The sequence below is a fragment of the Caretta caretta genome, chromosome 8, assembly GCF_965140235.1.
Source record: "Caretta caretta isolate rCarCar2 chromosome 8, rCarCar1.hap1, whole genome shotgun sequence".
Classification (NCBI taxonomy): Eukaryota; Metazoa; Chordata; order Testudines; family Cheloniidae; genus Caretta; species Caretta caretta.
Genome location: NC_134213.1, coordinates 41501523 through 41522580, shown reverse-complemented (window position 1 = coordinate 41522580; position 21058 = coordinate 41501523). Strand labels below are relative to the sequence as shown.

Genomic DNA, 21058 nt, shown 5'->3' with positions numbered 1-21058 from the left:
CAAGGCAAGTCAAGCCTGACCAACCTGATTGCCTTCTATGATGAGATAACTGACTCTGTGGATATGGGGAAATCGATGGAAATGGATGTGATATATCTAGACTTTAGCAAAGCTTTTGATACAGTCTCCCACAGTATTCTTGCCAGCAAGTTAAAAAAGTATGGATTGGATGAACAGACTATAAGGTGCATAGAAAGCTGGCTAGATTGTCGGGCTCAACGGGTAGTGATCAACGGCACAATGTCTAGTTGGCAGCTGGTATCAAGCCAAGTGCCCCAGGGGTTGGTCTTGGGGCCGGTTTTGCAACATCTTTATTAATGATCTGGAGGATGGGATAGATTGCACCCTCAGCAAGTTCGTAGATGACACTAAGCTGCAGGGAGAGGTAGATACACTGGAGGGTAGGGATAGGGTCCAGAATGACCCAGACAAATTGGAGGACTGGGCCAAAAGAAATCTGATGAGGTTCAATAAGGACAAGTGCACTTAAGAAGGAAGCATCCCATGCACTGCTACAGGCTGGGGACTGACTAGCTAAGCAGTAGTTCTGCAGGAAAGGACCTGGGGATTACAGTGGATGAGAAGCTAGATACGAGTCAGCAGTGTGCCCATGTTGCCAAGAAGGCCAATAGAATATTGGGCTGTATTAGTAGCAGCATTGCCAGCAGATCGAGGAAAGTGATTATTCCCCTCTATTCGACACTGATGAGGCCATACCTGGAGTATTGCGTCCAGTTTTGGTCCCCCCACTACAGAAGGGATGTGGACAAATTGGAGAGAGTCCAGCGGAGGGCAACAAAAATTATTAGGGGGCTGTGGTACATGACTTACAAGGAGAGGCTGAGGGAACTGGGGTTATTTAGTCTGCAGAAGAGAAGAGTGAGGGGGGATTTGACAGCAGCCTTCAACTACCTGAAGGGGGACTCCAAAGAGGATGGAGCTACGCTGTTCTCCATGTTGGCAGATGATAGAACAAGGAGCAATGGTCTCAAGTTGCAGTGGGGGAGGTCTAGGTTGGATATTAGGAAAAAAACTATTTCACTAGGAGGGCGATGAAGCATTGGAATGGGTTACCTAGGGAGGTGGTGGAATTTCCATCCTTAGAGGTTTTTAAGGCCTGACTTGACAAAGCCATGGCTGAGATGATTTAGTTGGTGTTGGTCCTTCTTTGAGCAGGGGATTGGACTAGATGACCTCCTGAGGTCTCTTCCAACCCTAATAGTCTATGATTCTATATGAATTATGTAAATGAGGATTAGATAATTCATTCAAATATGGTTAAAAAGCAGTGACTGTCTTCAAAATAGAAAACCAAAAGGCAAACTAAGAATCATGACTCATACTAGATCATCTTATTGGGTAATATCTGTCACTCTCTTGTTGAGCATATACTCTCCCAAATCCATCTACCCACCCATCCATATATGATTATGTTGATTAAAAGATATCAACAATAACTGAGTGTGACAGGGTGGACACGCCCATCCCAGGAAAGGAGCAGTAAAGAGGCCCTCCAAACGGGCTAGAGGGACAGCGCAGGAAGCAGCCAATGAGAGATGCTGCAGGGAGCAGCTAATCGGGGCCCAGGAGTGCCATATAAAAGGAGCTGCAGAGCCAGAGACAGGCACTTCCTTGCTGGAGCTAGATGAATGCAGATGGCACTCCTGGCTGGCCAAAGGGAACTGCAGTACCACAGACCGCTCAGTGCTGGCAGGGACCTGGGGAGCAAGGAAGAACATTGGCTGGCTGCTGGGCCTGAATATAAAAGAGCCCTGAGCTAAGGGTGAAGCTTTTGTAAAGGCTGGGGCCATGGCGAAGTGGCCCAGGGAACTGAAACCAACATAGTTAAAGGGCCATGGCAATGCGTGGTTGCTATTCTTAGGGTCTCTAGGCTGGGACCTGGAGTAATGGGTGGGCCCAGGTCCCTCTGCTCCCGATAGGCCACTGGGAAACTGGCCGACAATCAGACAATGAGAAACCACCAGAAGAGGAACTACTTAGTGGCCCGGCTGGAGAGCTGGGGCCAAAGTAGACCAAGAGGGTGAAACCATTGCCTTCAGGGAGGAAGCCCTGGGGGTATGGCCCAATACCAGGGCTGGGACTGGTTTAAAGACTGCAGACACACCCAACCAGAAGGGGTGCTTGTGAAAGGTGGGTGCCACGCTATTACAGTGAGTAATAGAAAACCCCAACCTAGCTATAATAAATTGGAAGATCTTATACCATGGAAATATGGAGGAACAAAGATAGGGCAATCTATAATCTGGATGAGTACAGACCTTCAACCAAAATTTCAGAAAAGCAATATAAGATCTACTACAGGATCAGACTACATGAAAGAGGATCTGACAAGCTTTAATAAACACAGGAGAGTCCAAGTCTTGAGACTTCTCTTTGCTCCTCTATCATTCACCCAGGCTCTCCTAGACTGTTACTTACAGTCTTTTACTTACTCCTCTGAGGATCTCTTGAGAAAGACTTTCTATCCGACACCTCCACAGTCTGTTCCTTTTACCAACCCTTGCTAAATAATTTGATTCCTCCCCCCAACTTCTAGGCCTATGCTGAAGGAACAAACCAAACACTTGGCTCAAGCAAACATTCTGATTGCACAGGGAAGCACCCAGAAATTGGGATACTAGAGCTAACGGGGCATGTGCAGCCCTATGTATGCCCCCTTGTCCATAAGCAGAGCAATCATTAATGCACGGTCACACACAAAGGGTGCTTGTCCCACAGGACACCTTGCCTCCTGCACAGAGGACACACTGAATTGCGCGGATTTACAAAGTCCTGTAAAGCTGTAGAGACTGGCACACAGCTCTGACTCAGCAGCCACAGCTCCCCATTGGCGACCTAAGCACTATAGCTTGCCTGCCAGCCACACGATGGACAACCACACTATTGCTCAGTCAAGCCTTGTCATAAATATAAAGGGAAGGGTAACAACCTTTATGTAGGCACTAACATAAAATCCCTCCTGGCCAGATGTACTGAATCACTTTACCTGTAAGGGGTTAAGAAGCTCAGATAACCTGGTTGGCACCTGACCAAAAGGACCAATAAGGAAAGAAGATACTTTCAAATCTGGGGCGGAAGGGGGGGTTTGTTTGTGCCCGATTTTTGGTGCCCTCTCTTGACAGAGAGAGAGAGACCAAGCAGGTAAAACATCTCCTAAAAACATACCGGAAATGATCCATCTAAAATTATAAAAATTGTAAGTAAGGGCAAGGAAATACGTTAGATTATCTTTTCTTTTACCTTGCGAATTTTCCCTATGCTAAGAGGTATTTTCATTCCTGTTTTGTAACTGGGAAGCAGAGTCAGAGGGGAATCCTCTATGTTTTAAATCTTTTTTTATTTACTCTGTAAAGTTACCTTCCATCCTGATTTTGCAGGTGTGATTCTCTTACTTTTTTTTTTTTTTTAAACAAATAAAATTCTTCTTTTAAGGGAAAAAAAAGTGTCCTTTTAAAAAAAAAAATCTCCCTGGTTTTCAAGCAGCCAAAAAAAGAAAAAGAAAAGAAAAGAAAAGAAAAAAAGTGTTCTTTTAAAATCCTGAGGTCTATGCTTCTGGTTCAAAATGATCCCACCTCTCCACCATGTCAGGGTTCCCTCCACACTCTGAACTCTGGGGTACAGATGTGGGGACCCGCATGAAAGACCCCCTAAGCTTACTTCTACCAGCTTAGGTTAAAAATTTCCTTAAGGCACAAATCCTTCCCTTGTCCTTGGACGGTATTGCTGCTGCCACCAAGTGATTTAGACAAAAATTCAGGAAAAGGGTCACTTGGAGTCCCTATTCCCATAAAATATTCCCCCAAACCCCTTCACCCCCTTTCCTGGGGAGGCTTGAGAGTAATATACTAACCATTTGGTTACAATGTGAACACAGACCAAATCCCCTGGTTTTTAGGACACTGAAAATCAATCAGATTCTTAAAAGAAGAATTTTATTTGTAAAAAAAAAAAAAAAGTAAGAGAATCACACCTGCAAAATCAGGATAGAAGGTAACTTTACAGGGAAAGTAAAAAGATTTAAAACACAGAGGATTCCCCTCGGACGCCCATCCCAGAGATCTAGAAGGAAGAGAGGGGACCTAGAGATGGGCCCTGCAGAGACGGGCTGGAAAAAGAAGAACTCCTTAGTACTGAGAGTTGTGTAAGAAGGGACATGACAGAGACCTACAGAAGAACCAGTGTGCTAGAGATGATCCCTGGAGCTCTGTTTATCCTCTCCTAATGCAAGAACAAAGGGCTATTTACTGGGTATGTCTATGCTGCAACTGAACACCTATGGCTGGCCTGGGTCAGCTGACTTGGATTCGCAGGGCTCAGGCTATGGGGCTGTTCAATTGCAGTGTAGACATTCGGGCTCGGGCTGGAGCCTAGGCTTGGGATTCCGCAATGAGGAAAGGGCTGTCACCCACAGGGTGAGATGGGAGAGGCTCCAGCTGTGAGCTCAGGCTGTCAGCCCCAGGGTGATGGGGCTCCAGCTGTGCGTGCCCCATACTGCCCCAGTTTAGTGCATGGAAGTGCTCCTGGTGAGGACGGACACCACCGACAGAAGGAGTACATGTGGGCATGAACCACTGCTTTAATTATTGTGGATGTTGTAGTGTAGACATGTCTAGAGACACTGTTTTTTTATAGTTCATTCCAACAATTGGTAACACACCCTACTGCCGGCTAACCCTTAACTGCCCACTTCATTTTAAGTGGTCTCCTACAGCATGTGTGAACAACTTACACTTAACCATCTGTACCATCTTGTATTTAGCATGGACACTCTGGTTACCTTTTCCTTATTGGAGGAAAAGCTCTGTGATGCTCAAAAGCTGGTCCCTTCTACCAACAGAAGTTAGTCCAATAAAAGATATTGCCTCACCCACCTCATCTCTCTAATATCCTGGGACCAACACAGCTACAACAACACTGCAAACATTTAGAGAGAATCTCACTTCCAGCAATCCTGGCTCCTGGACTTTGAGCCCAATTGAGAAGGCCCAGCAAGCCCACGACCAGAGCAATTATCGCCTTCTATTGGCAGAGAAAGCACTTACCCCATTCTTCACCGCCAGCCACAGGTATTTCAGAGCCCTCTGTTTTGCAGACTGCAGCCCTTTCATGTAGAGCACCCCAAGGTAGGCCTGTGCCTGCAGCAAAACCACATAACACAAATCACTAGGGATTATCTGTCTTTATTATAGATCATGCCCATCACCATGGTATGTGTTGCCTAGGGACTCACTCCCTGTGGGATGTCAAACAATCGTCTCCGGTGCCACAGGCAAGATGTTCACCAGTAGACTGGAGAGGAAAACATCCTACCTGCTGCACAGCCCCCGGAAGGGGAAGGGGCTGTCCCGAGAGGATAAACCTGGACCTCTGTCATGGCAAAAATGGGGAAGCCACAAGTGTATAAAAAAAAAGGCAAAAGGCTCCGAAGCAGGGTGCTTGGAGGTAAATAGCCTTTACTTTGCAATAAAACCACTGCACTAACACCCATGTTACTCTCTTATACTCCACAGCCCTGGGCAAAGAGCCACATGTGCGCATGAACATGGAGGAGTCCTGACCACGAGCTATTACCCCAAGCCCTACAGACTGTCACTTATACAGTAGCTGTGCGTGTTTGAACGCTGCCAGCATGGAGTGCTCCACACAACGCACAAGCTCTGAACTTTCTGGGAAGCAGTGTCTCTGAGGCTGGCGTACACCATTCCTATATCTTGCTACGTCCTCCCTATCCAAAGATACATATGAGGGAGCAGAGCCCCAAATGCCACTAGGTGCCTGCCACAGAATCACCACTTTGGTAAAACTCCAAACTAGTAGAAAAGGAGGGAAGGGAGCATAGATCCATGCAGATGAGTCATGTCAGAGAACCACAATTACTGGGTAAGTAACTGTTCTTACTTCAAGCATAGCCTGCAGGAATCCCTCCTTCTGGGGATTAGCCAGGCTCCAACAAGGCGAGGTTTAGGAGTCTCAGTTGAGAGTTAAGACTGCAGGTTGGTTTAGGTCCTAGAGGCTAAATCTGGTGAGCTTGGCCAGGGGCGTGTGTGGCTGGAACTCCAGACGTTGCATGTCTCAGAAGTGGAGGCATTTTGAAAGCATGCAGTCTGGTGGCATGTTCTCTAACTCTTTCTAGTACTGGGATCCCAGCTACTTCTTAGCAAGAGAGCAAAATGTAATTTCCTTGGAAGGATTCTGTGTGGAACTTTACTGACCCCTTGTACTACCCTCATGTGCTACAATAATCTAAGTGATTTATGAAACTCCTTAATCCTGTTCAGATAGTTGGTATGTCTGCACGAGCAACTGTACATGGGTACATGCAAGTGGGGTTGTGCCATAACCCCATGGTCCACACCTAAACCTGACAATCATGTCTGAAGGCGAGTAAAAGGCAAGTATAAAGCTAGCACCATTGAGGGGTGTGGGTAAGTACACACTGGAGGCTGTTGCATAGCTCCATACGAGTGCCAATTTGCAGTATGGATGGGGTAAAAGTCCTCCACCCCCATTCCCACAGTGCACTGAACTCTTTTCTTCCTGATCTTTATCCAATCTATAAAGGTCCTGGTCCCCCCATTTTCACCAGTAGTAGTGAGCTGCACTGACCACATCAGAACAGCTTCCCGGTGCACTCTTTACAGATCAATACAGGTGAAAATGGATCCTGCTCCAAGAGCAGCCACTTGGTCCAATGACCACACCTGGTTGTCAATCAATGTGTGATCGTAGTACATCATCTTCCACAATGTCGCCAGGAGTGGCAGGAACATGCACCTGTACCAGGAAATGTCATGGAAGTAGGAGAGGAGGGCATTCAGCCTAGTGCCTGGAACGTATCAAGCTCTTGAGTTCAAATGCAAAAGGGCTAAAGACTCGAACAGTCACCCCAGGAGGGTTCACTGTACATGCCTCTTCTATAAGGAGATTGACTGGATGCTGCCATGGGCTCCCAGTACAGAGTCTAGAGTGGCTCACAATCCCCTCTCCAATCTCCCCAGCCCCATTGTCTGTCAGGATGCTAGTAAGCGCAAGTGCAAGGAAGCAGCAGGGACCACGGAGGATGCCCTGGAAGACCCAGCACACGAGGAGCATGTTGTTCTGCGCCCTACCTGGATGAGTCACTTAAGAAAGCCCCCGCAATCAACCCGAAGATGACCCTGCATGGTGGCAGGAACAAGAACCCCAGGCTGGTAAGGTACAACAGCCCTCCACCCTCTTCACGAATCTCCCCTCTCACTCCACTGCTGCAATCCTGATTTTAAGATCAAAGGCATTTGCAGTACTGTGCACTGACTTTTCCTCCATGGATACTATGCCATGCATTACTATGTCTGCAAGTTTTAACTATCATGCTGAAATCATGGCAATGTCATGCCCTGGCCTCTCACAAAAAACTTCCAACTTTCTCTCCTCCATCCAGGCCCCCCCTCCCACTCCAACCTGACAGTTATCAATCAATGATTTTACTCATTTCTGATAAACCACTATTATGCATTTGGCTAAAAGTATTTCTTAAAAAGAGATTATTAAGAAAAAACATTGCCCCTGTGTCTGTGTGTTTCTCAGCCAGTGGTCAGGTTGCAATGGTCCCAGGGTTGAGCAGACGGGGGGGATGGGAGTGGGTGGGTTACACAGCTCCTGACTGGGGAAGGGAAAGTTGTAGAAAACTTATAGTTGGTTGTCTAAAGTTAGTCACAGCTGTCTTTTGTCCCCTGGAAGATTACACAGTTTCAGTGCTTCTCCCACCCCACTGATCTTACTGCCCCTTTACAAGTAGGAGCAGAACAGAGCTGGGGAGTTAGGTTCAAGAAAGAAGGGGACAGAACAGTCGTAGAAAACTTTTGTTGTCTGTAGAAAAGTTAGTCACAGCAGTCCTTTCTTCTTTGACAGATTACAATTTTTTTACCATCCCTGGAGTCTGGGTTCTCCCTGCACTAAACCACGCTGCACAAGCTGGGGGAAAAGGGAACAGGAGAAGGATATGGTCTGGCGGTTGGTAAACACAGTGCAGGGTCCCTTTGCAGTGGAGAGGTGAGGGGCTTGTAGTGCTTCTCAAACTGTGACTCAAGACCATGAGTACCAACCTCAGGGAAGACTGTTAAGAAAAAGGGCACAAACCCCAAATTGGTTATGAGTTCTATACTTAGATTTTACCACTCAAGTGTGAACTCCTCAAGCACTATAGCCTTAACATGGAGTTACAGACAGTCCCCTTGAGTACTCTGATTGATCTTGCCACCCAGAGCCTGCCTTTGTGACAGATGGTCCCTTACAGCAAAGATCACAGCAATATTCAGGTTATATCCAGTCCCAAAGGACCAGTCACTTACCCTGGTGTCACGGAGTCACAGGGCGATGCTCTGGAACTACTCCATACAAAGCCAGTATGGTCAGGACTCTGGGGGAGAATGCCTCCTCTCTCTGAGCATACTGTTTCCAGGGCAAGAAGCTTACACAGCTTCGACCTTCCTGGGTCTGACCTCGGAGCATTCAGCATCCCCTTTTCACACCGTGTGCTTCCCACAGCAAGTCCACACAGGCAGGGCTCCTGGGGAAGCCAGAGGGCCCTGCACCCCAACTCCACAGTCAGACATGAGTCTCAGCCAGCATAAAACGAAAGTTTATTTGTTGACAGGAACACAGCATAGAACAGAGCTTGCTCTTACAGACATCAGTGACTTTCAGCCAAGGGATTTCCCCTCTTCCAGTGCCCCCATGCAGACTGCCAGCCTCCAGCCACCCAACCTCCAACATCCCCTTGATGACCCTCCTCCTTCTCTTTGTCTCACTTCCTGGGCCAAAGGTGTCACCTGGTTGCACCCCACCTCCTGGGTCTCAGGTTACATAAGTAAAAATAGCTGGGCAGTCTCACCTGCCCTGAGGGCCTCTGCAAAATCACACACCCAACTCCCACCAGCTAAGTATTGGTGCAGTACACTAGGAAACTAAGGTACACACAGTATTAGTATAGGACAGTAAGACTCACATGCAACATAACAAGATGAATAAAACCCCACTTCATCACATCTGTCCCCCCTCCAAGACTGAACTGAGCGGGGCCACTTTAGCCAGTGGCCCGGGGAAGTTCCAGCCCCCCTCTCCAGGACAAAGCATCGGCTATAACATTGGCACTCCCCTTAACGTGGACCACCTCCATGTCATAATCCTGAAGCTGAAGACTCCACCTCAGGAGTTTGGCATTGGCCCCTTTCATCTGGTGTAGCCACGTCAGGGGGAATGGTTGGTGTACATGGTGAAGCACTGCCCAAATCACAGAATCATAGAATCATAGAATATCAGGGTTGGAAGGGACCCCTGAAGGTCATCTAGTCCAACCCCCTGCTCGAAGCAGGACCAATTCCCAGTTAAATCATCCCAGCCAGGGCTTTGTCAAGCCTGACCTTAAAAACCTCTAAGGAAGGAGATTCTACCACCTCCCTAGGTAACGCATTCCAGTGTTTCACCACCCTCTTAGTGAAAAAGTTTTTCCTAATATCCAATCTAAACCTCCCCCACTGCAACTTGATATGGCTGCAAATAGATATGGCTGCAGCTTTTTAAGGGTCCATACCATCGCCAGACATTCCTTTTCTATGGCTGCATAGTTCTGCTCCCGGGGCTGCAGCTTCTTGCTCAGGTACACAATGGGGTGTCTTTCCCCCTTTCCGTCAACCTGCATTAGCACTGCACCCAGCCCTGTGTCTGAGGTGTCGGTGAACACCATAGTCTGGGTTTACTAGCACTGGGCCCTTGTTCAGAGCCTCCTTCAGAGGACAGAGAGCCCTCTGGCACTGCTTGGTCCAGACCACCTTATCTGGCTTACCCTTCTTACATAGCTCAGTGATGGGGGTGGCTATGGAGCTAAAGTGGGGCATGAACCTCTGGTAGTAGCCTGCTATCCCAATGAAAGCCTGGACCTGCTTCTCAGTCTGGGGAGCGGGCCAATCTCTGATCACCTTCACCTTGGCTGGCTCTGGCTTTAGGCAGCTGCTCCCCACTTTGTGACCCAGGTATAACACCTCTGACATCTCAACCTTGCACTTCCCAGCTTTTATAGTCAGACCTGCATCCCGGAGCCGGTCCACCACTTGTTTAACCTAGGACACATGGTCCTCCAAGGTCTGGCTAAAAACGCAGATATCACCAATATACGCCAGGGCAAAATTCTCCATCCCCTTGAGTAACTGGTCCACCAGGCGCTGGAAGGTGGCACGTGTCCCCTTTAGGCCGAAAGGTAGGACCAAGAACTCGTATAACCTCAGAGGGGTGATAAAAGCAGATTTCAGCCGGGCATCCGGATCCAAAGGTACTTGCCAGTAGACCTTGGTGAGATCCATAGTAGTGAGATAACGAGCCCCCCTGCAGCTTGTCTAGAAGCTCATCAGGCCTAGGCATGGGGTAGGCATCGAACTTGGTGATGGCATTAAGCCTCCAGTAATACACACAAAACCGGACTGACGCGTCCTTCTTGGGGATCAACACCATGGGAGAGGCCCAAGGGCTGGAAGGTAGCTGGGCAGTCTCACCTGCCCTGAGGGCCTCAGCAAAATCACACACCCAATTCCCACCAGCTAAGTATTGATGCAGTACACCGGGAAACTAATGTACGCACAGTATTAGTATAGGACAGTAAGACTCACATGCAACATAACAAGATGAATAAAACCCCACTTAATCACATCTGTCCCCCCCTCCAAGACTGAACTCAGTGGGGCCAGCATGTCCTTCTCCTCTCTCTCCAGGTTCTGGGCTGTTTTCTCAGTGACCCAGAGCGGGGAGCATCTTACAGAAGGGTGGGCTCCTGTCTCCATCTGGTGGACAGCCAGGTTAGTGAGCCCAGGCCGGTTGGAGAACAGCTGCTGGTAGGAACCCAGCACTTCTCAGATCTCAGCCTGCTGGACAGGGGTTGGCTGGTCTGAGAGGGGAATTGATTCTGGTGAAGCGCCAGTCCGTCTCAGGGAATAGATCCACGAGGGGGTCATCTCCCTGCTCCTGTCACTGGGCACACATGGCCAGTACCAAATTCTCCCTGTCAAAGTATGGCTTCATCATGTTGACATGGACACCCGGTGGCTGTGAGCCCGGTTAGACAGTTCCACTGCATAGTTCACCTCACTCAGCTGTTTGATGACCTTAAATTCTCCCCAGCCAAGTCCATGAGCTCAGCGAGCTTTTCTCAGAAACTCAGTACATACTCCACCACTGATTCTCCATCGGGGAAGGCCTTCCCCTCCCATTCATCCCTCTTCAAGTCCAGAGGTCCCCTCACTTTCCTCCCATATAGCAACTCAAAAGGAGAGAACCCGGTTGATTCCTGGAGCACTTCCTGGTTCACGAACAGCAGGTGGCGTAAATACTTGTCCCAGTCCTGTGGGTGCTGGTTCATAAAGGTTTTCAGCATCATCTTTAGGGTCCCATTGAACCTCTCCACCAGCCCATTGGACTGAGGGTGATATGCTGAGGCCCAGGTATGTCAGACTCCACATTTCTCCCACAAGCACCAGAGCAGAGCTGACATGAAATTGGAGCTCTGGTCTGTAAGGACCTCCTTGGGGAACCCAACTCTGCTGAAAACGGTCAGCAGTGCGTCTGCCACAGTGTCTGCCTCGATAGAGGACAAGGCCACCACATCGGGATAGCGAGTAGCGAAATCTATCACCACCAGCATGTATTTTTTCCCTGTCCGAGTTGCCTTGCTGAGGGGTCCCACTATGTCTACGGCCACCTTCTGGAAAGACTCTTCTATGATGGGCAGGGGCTTCAAAGCTGCTTCCCCCTTGTCCCGGGCCTTCTCCACCCTCTGGCAGGGGTCGCAGAACCTAAGTACTGCTGGACAGCATCAAAGACCCCAGGCCAGTAAAAGTTCTGTAGCAGCCTCTGCCTTGTGCGCTGGATTCCCTGGTGTTCTGAGAGAGGGAAATCGTAGGCCGGGTACAGTAGCCTGTGGCAGTACTTCTGGGGCACCACCAGCTGCCTCCTGATCCCCACGGAACCAGCCCATTCCTGGTATGGGAATCCCTTCTTCCACAGGAATCTCTCCCAGCAGCCTTCCCCCAGGGATTTAGCTGTGCTGCGGCCAGCAAGTTCCCTCAGCTTCTCTAAGGAGGGATCCTTCCGCAGCTCAGCCTGGAATTCAGCGGATGGGGAAGGGATGGGGACCTGCTCCCTCTCAGTGGCTGGGTCCAAGGCCCAGTCCTGTCCCCAGTGACTCCTTTCCCGCCGGGGTAGGGACCTGTGTCCCCAGCAGGGCACCACCCCCGGTGTCAGGGCAAAGTGCCCTTTGCTGGCTGTGGCTACGGGTGATGACTAGGGTGCTCTGGGGGCCGCCTGGCCAATTCACCAGGTCATCCCCCATCAGCACCTCAGTTGGCAATTGATAGTGCACCCCCACATCTTTGGGCCCCTCCTTGGCCTCCCATTTCAGATGTACCCTCGCCACGGGTACCTTAAACGGGGGCCCACACGTGCCCGTCAGGGTTAGGTAGGTGTTTGGCACCACCTGGTCTGGGGCCACCACCTCGGGCCGGGCCAGCGTCACCTCAACGCAGGTGTCCCAGTACCCAGTGACCTGCTTCCCATCCACCTCCAGGGGAATGAGGCACTCGCTCCTCAGGGGCAACCCCACACCCACGGTGTAGACTGAGAACTTTGAATCCAGAGCATCAAGCCTCCCAGAAAGAAAAGGAGTACTTGTGGCACCTTAGAGACTAACCAATTTATTTGAGCATTTATTTATAATTTATTTAATTTATTTATGCTCAAATAAATTGGTTAGTCTCTAAGGTGCCACAAGTACTCCTTTTCTTTTTGCGAAGACAGACTAACACGGCTGTTCCTCTGAAGCCTCCCAGAGGAGCTGGCCTGGGAGACTCCTCCCACTTGGGCCATTGCTAAACTGCCAGCCCCTCCTGCCTGGGGAGCCAGTCCCTCCTCTGGTTGGGCTCCCACCCAGTTAACGCTTTGAGGGCTCGGTTTGCTCATCCTGTCCCTGAGCTTTTGGCACCGACACCATCTGTGACCCTTCTGCCCACAGTAATTACACCTCAGGTCCGGTTGGTCAGCTCTGGTATTGGCTGTGCCTCTCGGGAGGGATTTATCCGAGACTCCCTTCAGGGAAGCCCCTGGGTGACCCCCCTTCTGCACTGATGTGGGCCTGTCCCCCTAGGATTCCATTCCATATCCCAACCTGCTGTCTACAAACTCGTCAGCCAGCAGCCCTGCGCAGCGCAGGTCCTTCAGCCTCTTGTCCACCAGCCACATCCTCAGGTCAGAGGAACAGAGTTCATATAGTCGCTCCAGCCCCATCAGTTCAATCATGTCCTCCTTGGTCTGGGCACCAGCCCCGTTCACCCACTTGCAGGTGTATTCCCCCATCAGCGTGACCAGTTCCAGATAGGTCATCTCCTGGGTCTTCTGCATACTCCGGAACCGTTTCCTGTATGCCTCAGGGGTCAGCTCAAACTTGTGCAGCAGGGCTTGTTTGAACAGTTCATAGTCCACTGCTTCCACCTCGTCCATCTGGCTGAACATTTCTATGGCTTTGGGACCCAGTAAGGGGGTGAGATGCCGAAACCTGTCTGCAGGGTCACCCTGGTGTACATTGCAGGCCTTCTCAAAGGTAGTGAGGAAGGCATCTATAACATCCCCTTCCTTAAACAGAGGCAGCACTTTTATATCAGTTTCCTGTGGGCTTAGCCACCCTGGGCCCATCCTCACTCACCACGGTAGGGGTCTCTCTGCTTCTCAGCTGCGCCACCGCCAGTTCATGCTGTCTCTGTCTCTCGTGGTCCTGCCGTTCCTTCTCACGGTCCTCCAGCTCTTTCAGTTTCAGTTCCATTTCCAACTCCAACCGGGAACTCAGTTGGGAAGATCAATCCTGGGGCTGCCTGGCTGCTTTCAGCCCCTCCTGCATCCCTGGTTGGGTCAGTGGCTGGGATGACCCCTGGGACTGCCTGGCTGCTCCCAGCCTTTCTCGCGGCCCCCGCTGGGTCAGGAACCAGCTCCTCAGAGCAATCATTCTCTTCCAACTGGGCAATCAGCTGTGCCTTGGTGAATCTTCCCATGTGCAGCCCTCTCTCTCTGCACAGCTCTACAATGTCCTTCTTAAGGAGATGGTTATAGGCCATCTCCATGCTATTCGCACATGGTCATGGACTCACAGGCCTGTGCTCTCTGAGCTCCCCACGATCCCTGGGAGGAACCCCTTCAGTGCGATAGCCCTTCTTGGGGGGCCACTCTCTCTCGGGGATTAAGCCGTAAGACTCTGCCTCCTGGAACTGCACCTCTCGGAGACTCCAGCATGCCCGTCTCGTGCTAATCCCCTTTGTTTTACTGCTCCCCAGTCACTTACTGCAGGATGCTCTGTCCACGGGATGCAGTTTGATCCCACCACTGCCACCAGTTGTCACGGAGTCACCGGGTGATGATCTGGAACTACTCCATACGAAACCAGTCAGGACTCTGGGGGAGCATGCCTCCTCTCTCTGAGCATACTGTCTCCAGGGCAAGAAGATTACACAGCTTCGACCTTCCTGGGTCTGACCTTGGAGCATTCAGCATCCCCTTTGCACACCATGCGATTCCCACAGCGAGTCCACACAGGCGGGGCTCCTGGGGAAGCCAGAGGGCCGCGCACCCCAACTCCACAGTCAGACGTGACTCTCAGCCAGTATAAAACTGGAAGTTTATTCATTGACAGGAACACAGCGTAGAACAGAGCTTGTTATTACAGACATCAGTGACTTTAAGCCAAGTCCATCTTGGGAATCCGGGGTCAGACGCATTTATGTCCCAGTATGGAGGTGGTTCCTGAAAAAGTCGGAATGTTATAACTGTAGGTGAGAGGACATGGTAAAGTCTTGCCTGGTGGGTGGAAGGCTGAAATCCCAGCTGAGCTGAGCAAGAGTCCAGATTGTGTGGAGTGAAACAGGTAGTCCTGGATGAGGGGAAGAGAGGATCTGATGGGAACCCTCTTCCACCTCACAGAGCAGGGATTTCTGGTGAGACGCTCCTGCTCTCCAGCTAAACCTCTTGGACCTCTGCAGGACAACTACAGTCCCAGTGGGTCAAGCAGCATCTGGCTCAGACTCAGGGCAGGATGCAGAATCTGGCCCTACTCATGAGACAGCAGATCCAGGTTGGACAAAAGAATCCAGTGGCAGGTCCAGCAGGTTGGAAAAGTCCATACTGGGCAGAGAGCAGCATGTTGGCCCGGTCCACTGCCTGGCAACGAGGACTGGGGGCTGCCTGGTTTCAGTCCAGGAGCTGTGGTCTGCTAGAAACCCAGGGCTGTTTCTGCCCCAAGAGCAGAGCAGGCTGCAGGTGGCATTGTGTGCTTCCCACCCCAAGATCCGAGCACTGGTTAGTGAGTGTCTGAGCACTCCCTGCTGTGGGAACGTCTCAGGCAGCTCTCTGCCCAGAAAAGGTGAGACGCGGTGAGTTTGATGTGATGATGGACACTACCATCATGTGAGCTGAACCAGTTGAGTCAAACGCTGACCTCTGGCAGTGAGACCTGCCCTTTGCCTTCTGCGGATCAGCAGGTTGCCTTTGTGCAGATCGCTGTCAGGGATCTCTGCTTGGCAGCTGAAAGGGGGATGTGTCCCTATTGGCAAGCTTCTTTTGGGCATGGAATATGAAAGGCTGCTGGTGTCAGAATCCACAGTACAGGACTAAGACCTTGACACTGCCTCCTGGATGCTTGGCATTGGGGAGGAGCCCTCTTGAGGGCCTGTTGACAGCTGGCTCCTCGTGCCTCTCTCCTTGTTTGAGCTTAGTAAAGGCCTAATCCAAGGGGAATCAATGATGACAGAAAAGGCACTGAGTGTGCATGTCCACCACAGGCCTAGCACTCTAATGGGAGCAGGGGGCTTGGACTTACCTGAACAAAGAGCTGTACACTGGAGTGGGGAAAGCTCACCACAACTCTGACACACAGGAACCAAAACAACCTAGCATAGAGCCAAACACCAAGGCTTCTACAAGCCTAAAAATACAAGGGCAGGAACAAACCTTGGTGAGGCGGTGACACTAATGCGCCACTGCAACTAGCTGACACTGACATGCCCCGTATATGGGTGGGGGGTGGTGGCAGGAGGAGCAAGGACACAGGCAGGGTTTCCCCCAACCCCATGGACACTGCCCTACAGAGATTCAGTGCTGTGCAGTGGGGGTTCCCTGGTGGCTCCATGCTACTCAAACACTCAGCCTTAGCAATAACTCATGTGCTGCAGACACTCACCTCCACTAGCCCTGCTGCAGCTGCCTGCTCCAGCAGAGCCACTGCCTTCTGCATGTCAGCCCCTTCAGTTTTGGGCCCATGGCATAAGAGGAACCTGGCATAGCGGTACTGGGCCATGGGGTGCCCATTGCTGCCTGCACGATGGTAATAGAGGGCTGCCTGGAAACAGAGAAACACCATCATGAGCGCCCAGAGGTATGCATGCCAGGCTGCGTTGTCCCAGGCACCTTTGTGAGGAGGCTGCCACTCTCCAATACTTACCCAGCCTGGCAAGGACATCACAGCATGCATTTGCATCCAAACCCCCTTGCCGGTTCTCATCACAAGCTATGCATACTCACCCAGGCAGCCATTAGTAGAAATACCCTCCCTACCTGTGCAGCCTCCTAGAATCATAGAATATTAGGGTTGGAAGAGACCTCAAGAGGTCATCTAGTCCAATCCCCTGCTCAGAGCAGGACCAACACTAACTAAATCATCCCAGCCAGGGCTTTGTCAAGCCGGGCCTTAAAAACCTCTAAGGATGGAGATTCCACCACCTCTCTAGGTAACCCATTCCAGTGCTTCACCAGCCTCCTAGTGAAATAGTGTTTCCTAATATCCAACCTAGACCTCCCACATTGCAACTTGAGACCACTGCTTCTTGTTCTATCACCTCCTTCACACTCAGCGCCCTGCAGTTCCCAGACATGCACCAGAAACATGAGACTATTTGGGTGAGATCCTCCTTCCCAGGTATGATCATCAGGGAGAGAACTGACTATGGGAGACACGCAGCCTCTCCCCAAGTGTGCACCATCCCTCATGAACACCCCATCCCCAAGCATACACAGCACATGCCTGCACCACTGCCTCATCACACCCGTTCTGCTATCCAAATGCCATCACATTACAGTCCTGTGCTAGCTGCAGCAACTGCTCACATAGGAGAGTGAAAGTAGGGAAATGGGATAATTGGCAGCTGGGGACTGCACCCTCTTTTCCTAGCCACAACCCCGATTCCATAGGGGGTGGCATAGGGCTAGTTACACCAAAGACTCTTCTATGCCTTGGGACTGGCACAATGCCCAACTAAGCTGGTTTTGCAGATCCTTTGCACCAGCTGAGTGGCACAAAATAGCCACAGCAGGGGCACTGCTACAACCAATGCTCCCTAGGTTCAAGATGTGCATCTCAGTGTACCCACACAAAGCTGCTGGGAGGTGGTTCAGGCAGGACATGGCTCCTGCACATGTGGTGGTGTTTTACATATGTACCATACGGTAACAGTATTCTCCCAGCCACTACTAATGCTGCATACATAAGTGTATGGAACAGGGCCTGGGAAGGTCCATTTGAAAAGGACAGGGCTGCAAAGGAGCCCAGTCTCCTCCCATGAGGGGCAGTCCTCCCAAGGCACCCATGCCTTTTAAGCCTACACTGGCACACATGCAGCCTTAGCTTTACCATCTCCCGATGGGAAGGTGTTTGACTCTGCAGCCCTAACTTTCCCTCCTAGGAGTTTCCTGGCTGGAATAATTAACAGTTTCCATTTACATGTATAATAGCTCCCACTAGAGTCCTGCAGCAGGACTGGAATCCTGTGGGTCCTGCAGGACCCGCTGCGATAATAGCAGGAGTGGGATAAAAATTCAAGGAACAATGTGGGAGCGAGTGAGAGTGAGTAATGCAGGGCAGGATGGGAGCAGGATTAAAAAACAGTCCTCCATCACCACAAACATAAACACCCCAGCCAGCAGTGGTTGCTCTCTGGCCCCCAGCTCTGAGGGAGAGCCCCCATTGCCAACCTATCTACGCCTGGAGATGGCGGAGCGTGGGGGCTTCCCATCCCCTTTGCATGACAACACAGTGGCTCTTCAGCCATTTGCATGGAGGGTTAGAGGTTTCTAATCCCTTTGCGTGGAGAAGGGAAGATGCTGGGGTTGCTCATCTCCTCGTAGGAGTGCATGAGGACTCTGACCCCTCTGTATCGGTGATTTGGGCTGGTTGGGCGGTCCTCTTCGCATTGCATGGGGATCTAGGGAGTGGTGGATGCTGGTGGGGAAACATCTGCTGAGCGCAGCACATCCAGCCATTGCAAGGACAGTTTTAGAGCCCTGCAGTGGGACTGGAATCCTGCGGGTCCTGCAGGATCCACTGCCACAATAGCAGGAGCGGGATAAAAATTAAGAAACAATGTGAGCGTGGGTGGGAGTGGGTACTGCGGATCTGAACAGGAGTGGGATTAAAAAAATAGTCCTGCACAGGGCTCTACTACCTACCCCAGGACTTTTGAGGGCCCCCCCACACACCCAAGGGTTGCAGGGTGCCCCAGTGCTGACAGGCATTCATTGATGCACACAAGGGTATAGATGGGATCGGTGCCTTGCTCCCTGAGGCAAGGGACCTTGGAGCAAAGTGTCTCACAGGCATTCCCTCTCCACCACTGCTCCTATTCATGCCGCTACTCAGCCTCCTGATAGTGCAAGTGTGTGTGTGAGGGGAGGGCTCTGCGTGCCACCAGGTACCTTTGCCAGGTCTTTCTCCGTGCCTCTGCCATGCTCGTAACAAAGGCCCACGTTGAACTGGGCTTTGCTGTAGCCCCGATCTGCTGCCAGCTTGAAGCAGGAATAGGCTGCCCTGTCGTGGCCATTATTCACACTCTCAATCCCTGGGGAGGGAACAGTGCATGTTCAGCAAAGCAGCACAAAGGCATCAGGCAGGACAGAATCATGGAGCTCATTGTGTCCCACCCATAGCAGCTTGCCTCACTGCACCCTGCAAAGTTTGTCAACTCTTGGCCCCACCCCACCTCAAGCCATGGAGTTTAGAAGTCGGGAGGGACCAATGGCCCAGCCCTATGTTGGGGGAGGGGTTCTCTAGCCTCATCACCAGCCTCTCCAATGCTCCAGGCTCCCTGTCATTTCATTTCCCAGAGTTCATTGCAAAGCTGGGTGAATTCCAGTAAGAGGTGGCACAGAAGACTCTGCAAAGGCTGACAATGGTTGCAGGAACCCCACCCTCTGGACAGGTAACGGGGCCGTGACAACAGCCAACTCACACAAAGAACACCTGGGAACCATTACTAGTGCTGCAGATTCCATAGACTACAACAGCAAGAGGCTTCCCAACATATTTGAGGTCCTCCAAAAAGGAGAGGGTGTGTGGGTGTCCCTGTCTCTATTCCTGCTATCTGCAGTTTAGGACATAATGAAGCCTGGTCCACATTACCAAGGATATTGAGTGCAATGGAAACGCTGACCCGGAACACCTGCTGCAGCTGGGTAGCTGCTTCCTCCAGGCGTTCCTGCTGTGCTGGCTTCCCCTGGAGAGTGGAAAATGACAGCCCCTAAGAAGGAAGAGAATTAGAGGAGTGTTAGCAAGCCCCCCAAATCTCATGACAGCTCCTGTCATGGCTGCCAGAGCACCTTCCCCACATTAGGGCCACAGTATACCAAACCAGGTTGTCATGGCGTTTGTGCTCTAAGACAGGGGTCTCCAAACTACGGCTGGCCCGCGGGCTGGATTCGGCCCGGGGCTTCCATTTGTCCGGCCCTCCAACCAACAGGGGAGAAGCGAACAGCTGAGTAGGCACGCAGAGTAGGCAGGGGAAGGGGCCGCCGGCAGCAGCTCACGCAGGGCAGCAGCACAGCTGAGCTGTGCAGAGGGGTGAGTGCCTCTGGGAGCCAGTGTCCCCCCCAAAAGGGGAGCCAACTTAGGGGAGAGTTGCTGCTGCAGCCGAGCAGGCACGGACCCCTGCCTTAGAATAAAAATACAAGTCAGATGCTTAATTACATCTCCAATAAATGGAGAAAAGAAAACGAAAATTAACAATTTCATAATGGTTAAATTTTAACTACAGCACTAATAGAACCAAACAGTCCCAACCAACAATGGGAACCTGGAGCTTCTCTTACCAAAGTACAGCCAAACTTTCAACCTTTTGTCATTTTCTTCAGCAGAGCAGGCACAGGGAGAAGGGAGCAGGCACGAGGCAGAGCAGACCCAAAAAGGGGAGCCAACTTACAGTACCTGCATCGATTAACTTTTAAACCTGATTTAGAATTTAATGCAACACTGACACAGTAGAGTAGTGTTGTTTTTTTAACGATTTTGCGTACATTTTTGCATATATTTAATTTCTTTCACAGTCACTTTGGCCCGCGAAGCCCCTTCAAAAATCTAATATGGCCCTTGTCTCATAAAGTTTGGAGACCCCTGCTCTAAGAGGTGACAAAAACCTCCTCACCCAGTCCCATCAGGCTAGGGAGCTGTCTGAACACACCCACAATGCCACCCTGCTCAGCACCCTCAGGCCGGGGAGTCACATCGAAGTGCCCCCAACCCCAAACATGGTCCTCAGGCCAGGTAAGCCACCTCAACGCTCCCCTAGCCCACCCAAACAGCCCCTGCAAGCCAGAGGTTCCAGCTCAACATTCCCCGGGTCCCATGAGGGCTCCTCAGGCCAGGGGAGCCACATCGACGTTCCCCTAACATGGTGCCAGCTAGACCCTTCTCCAACCCGGAGCAGACCCCTCAGGCCAGGGGAGTGCTGCGCCACCTCTTACTCAGCAGCAGCTCCGTAGAATCAGGAGAGCCCTGAAAAGGCAGTCAGTAACCCTCCCACACAGAAATACATAGAATCATAGAATATCAGGGTTGGAAGAGACCTCAGGAGGTCATCTAGTCCAACCCCCTGCTCAAAGCAGGACCAATCCCCAACTAAATCATCCCAGCCAGGGCTTTGTCAAGCCTGACCTTAAAAGTATCTAAGGAAGGAGATTCCACCACCTCCCTAGGTAACACATTCCAGTGCTT

The 21058-nt window shown here is 51.0% G+C and overlaps 1 protein-coding gene across 1 annotated transcript in view; it reads right to left on the bottom strand.

Annotated features, from left to right (window-relative positions):
- Nucleotides 1-21058, bottom strand: part of DELE1 (DAP3 binding cell death enhancer 1) — a 43169-nt gene that overhangs the window by 5461 nt on the left and 16650 nt on the right. The window contains exons 7-10 of the mRNA XM_075131423.1: nt 19472-19589; nt 18769-18911; nt 16262-16420; nt 5064-5156 (exon numbers count right to left, since the gene is read on the bottom strand). Of these exons, the coding sequence (XP_074987524.1) occupies nt 5064-5156; nt 16262-16420; nt 18769-18911; nt 19472-19589 (513 nt within the window). The remainder of the gene's footprint in view (nt 1-5063; nt 5157-16261; nt 16421-18768; nt 18912-19471; nt 19590-21058) is intronic.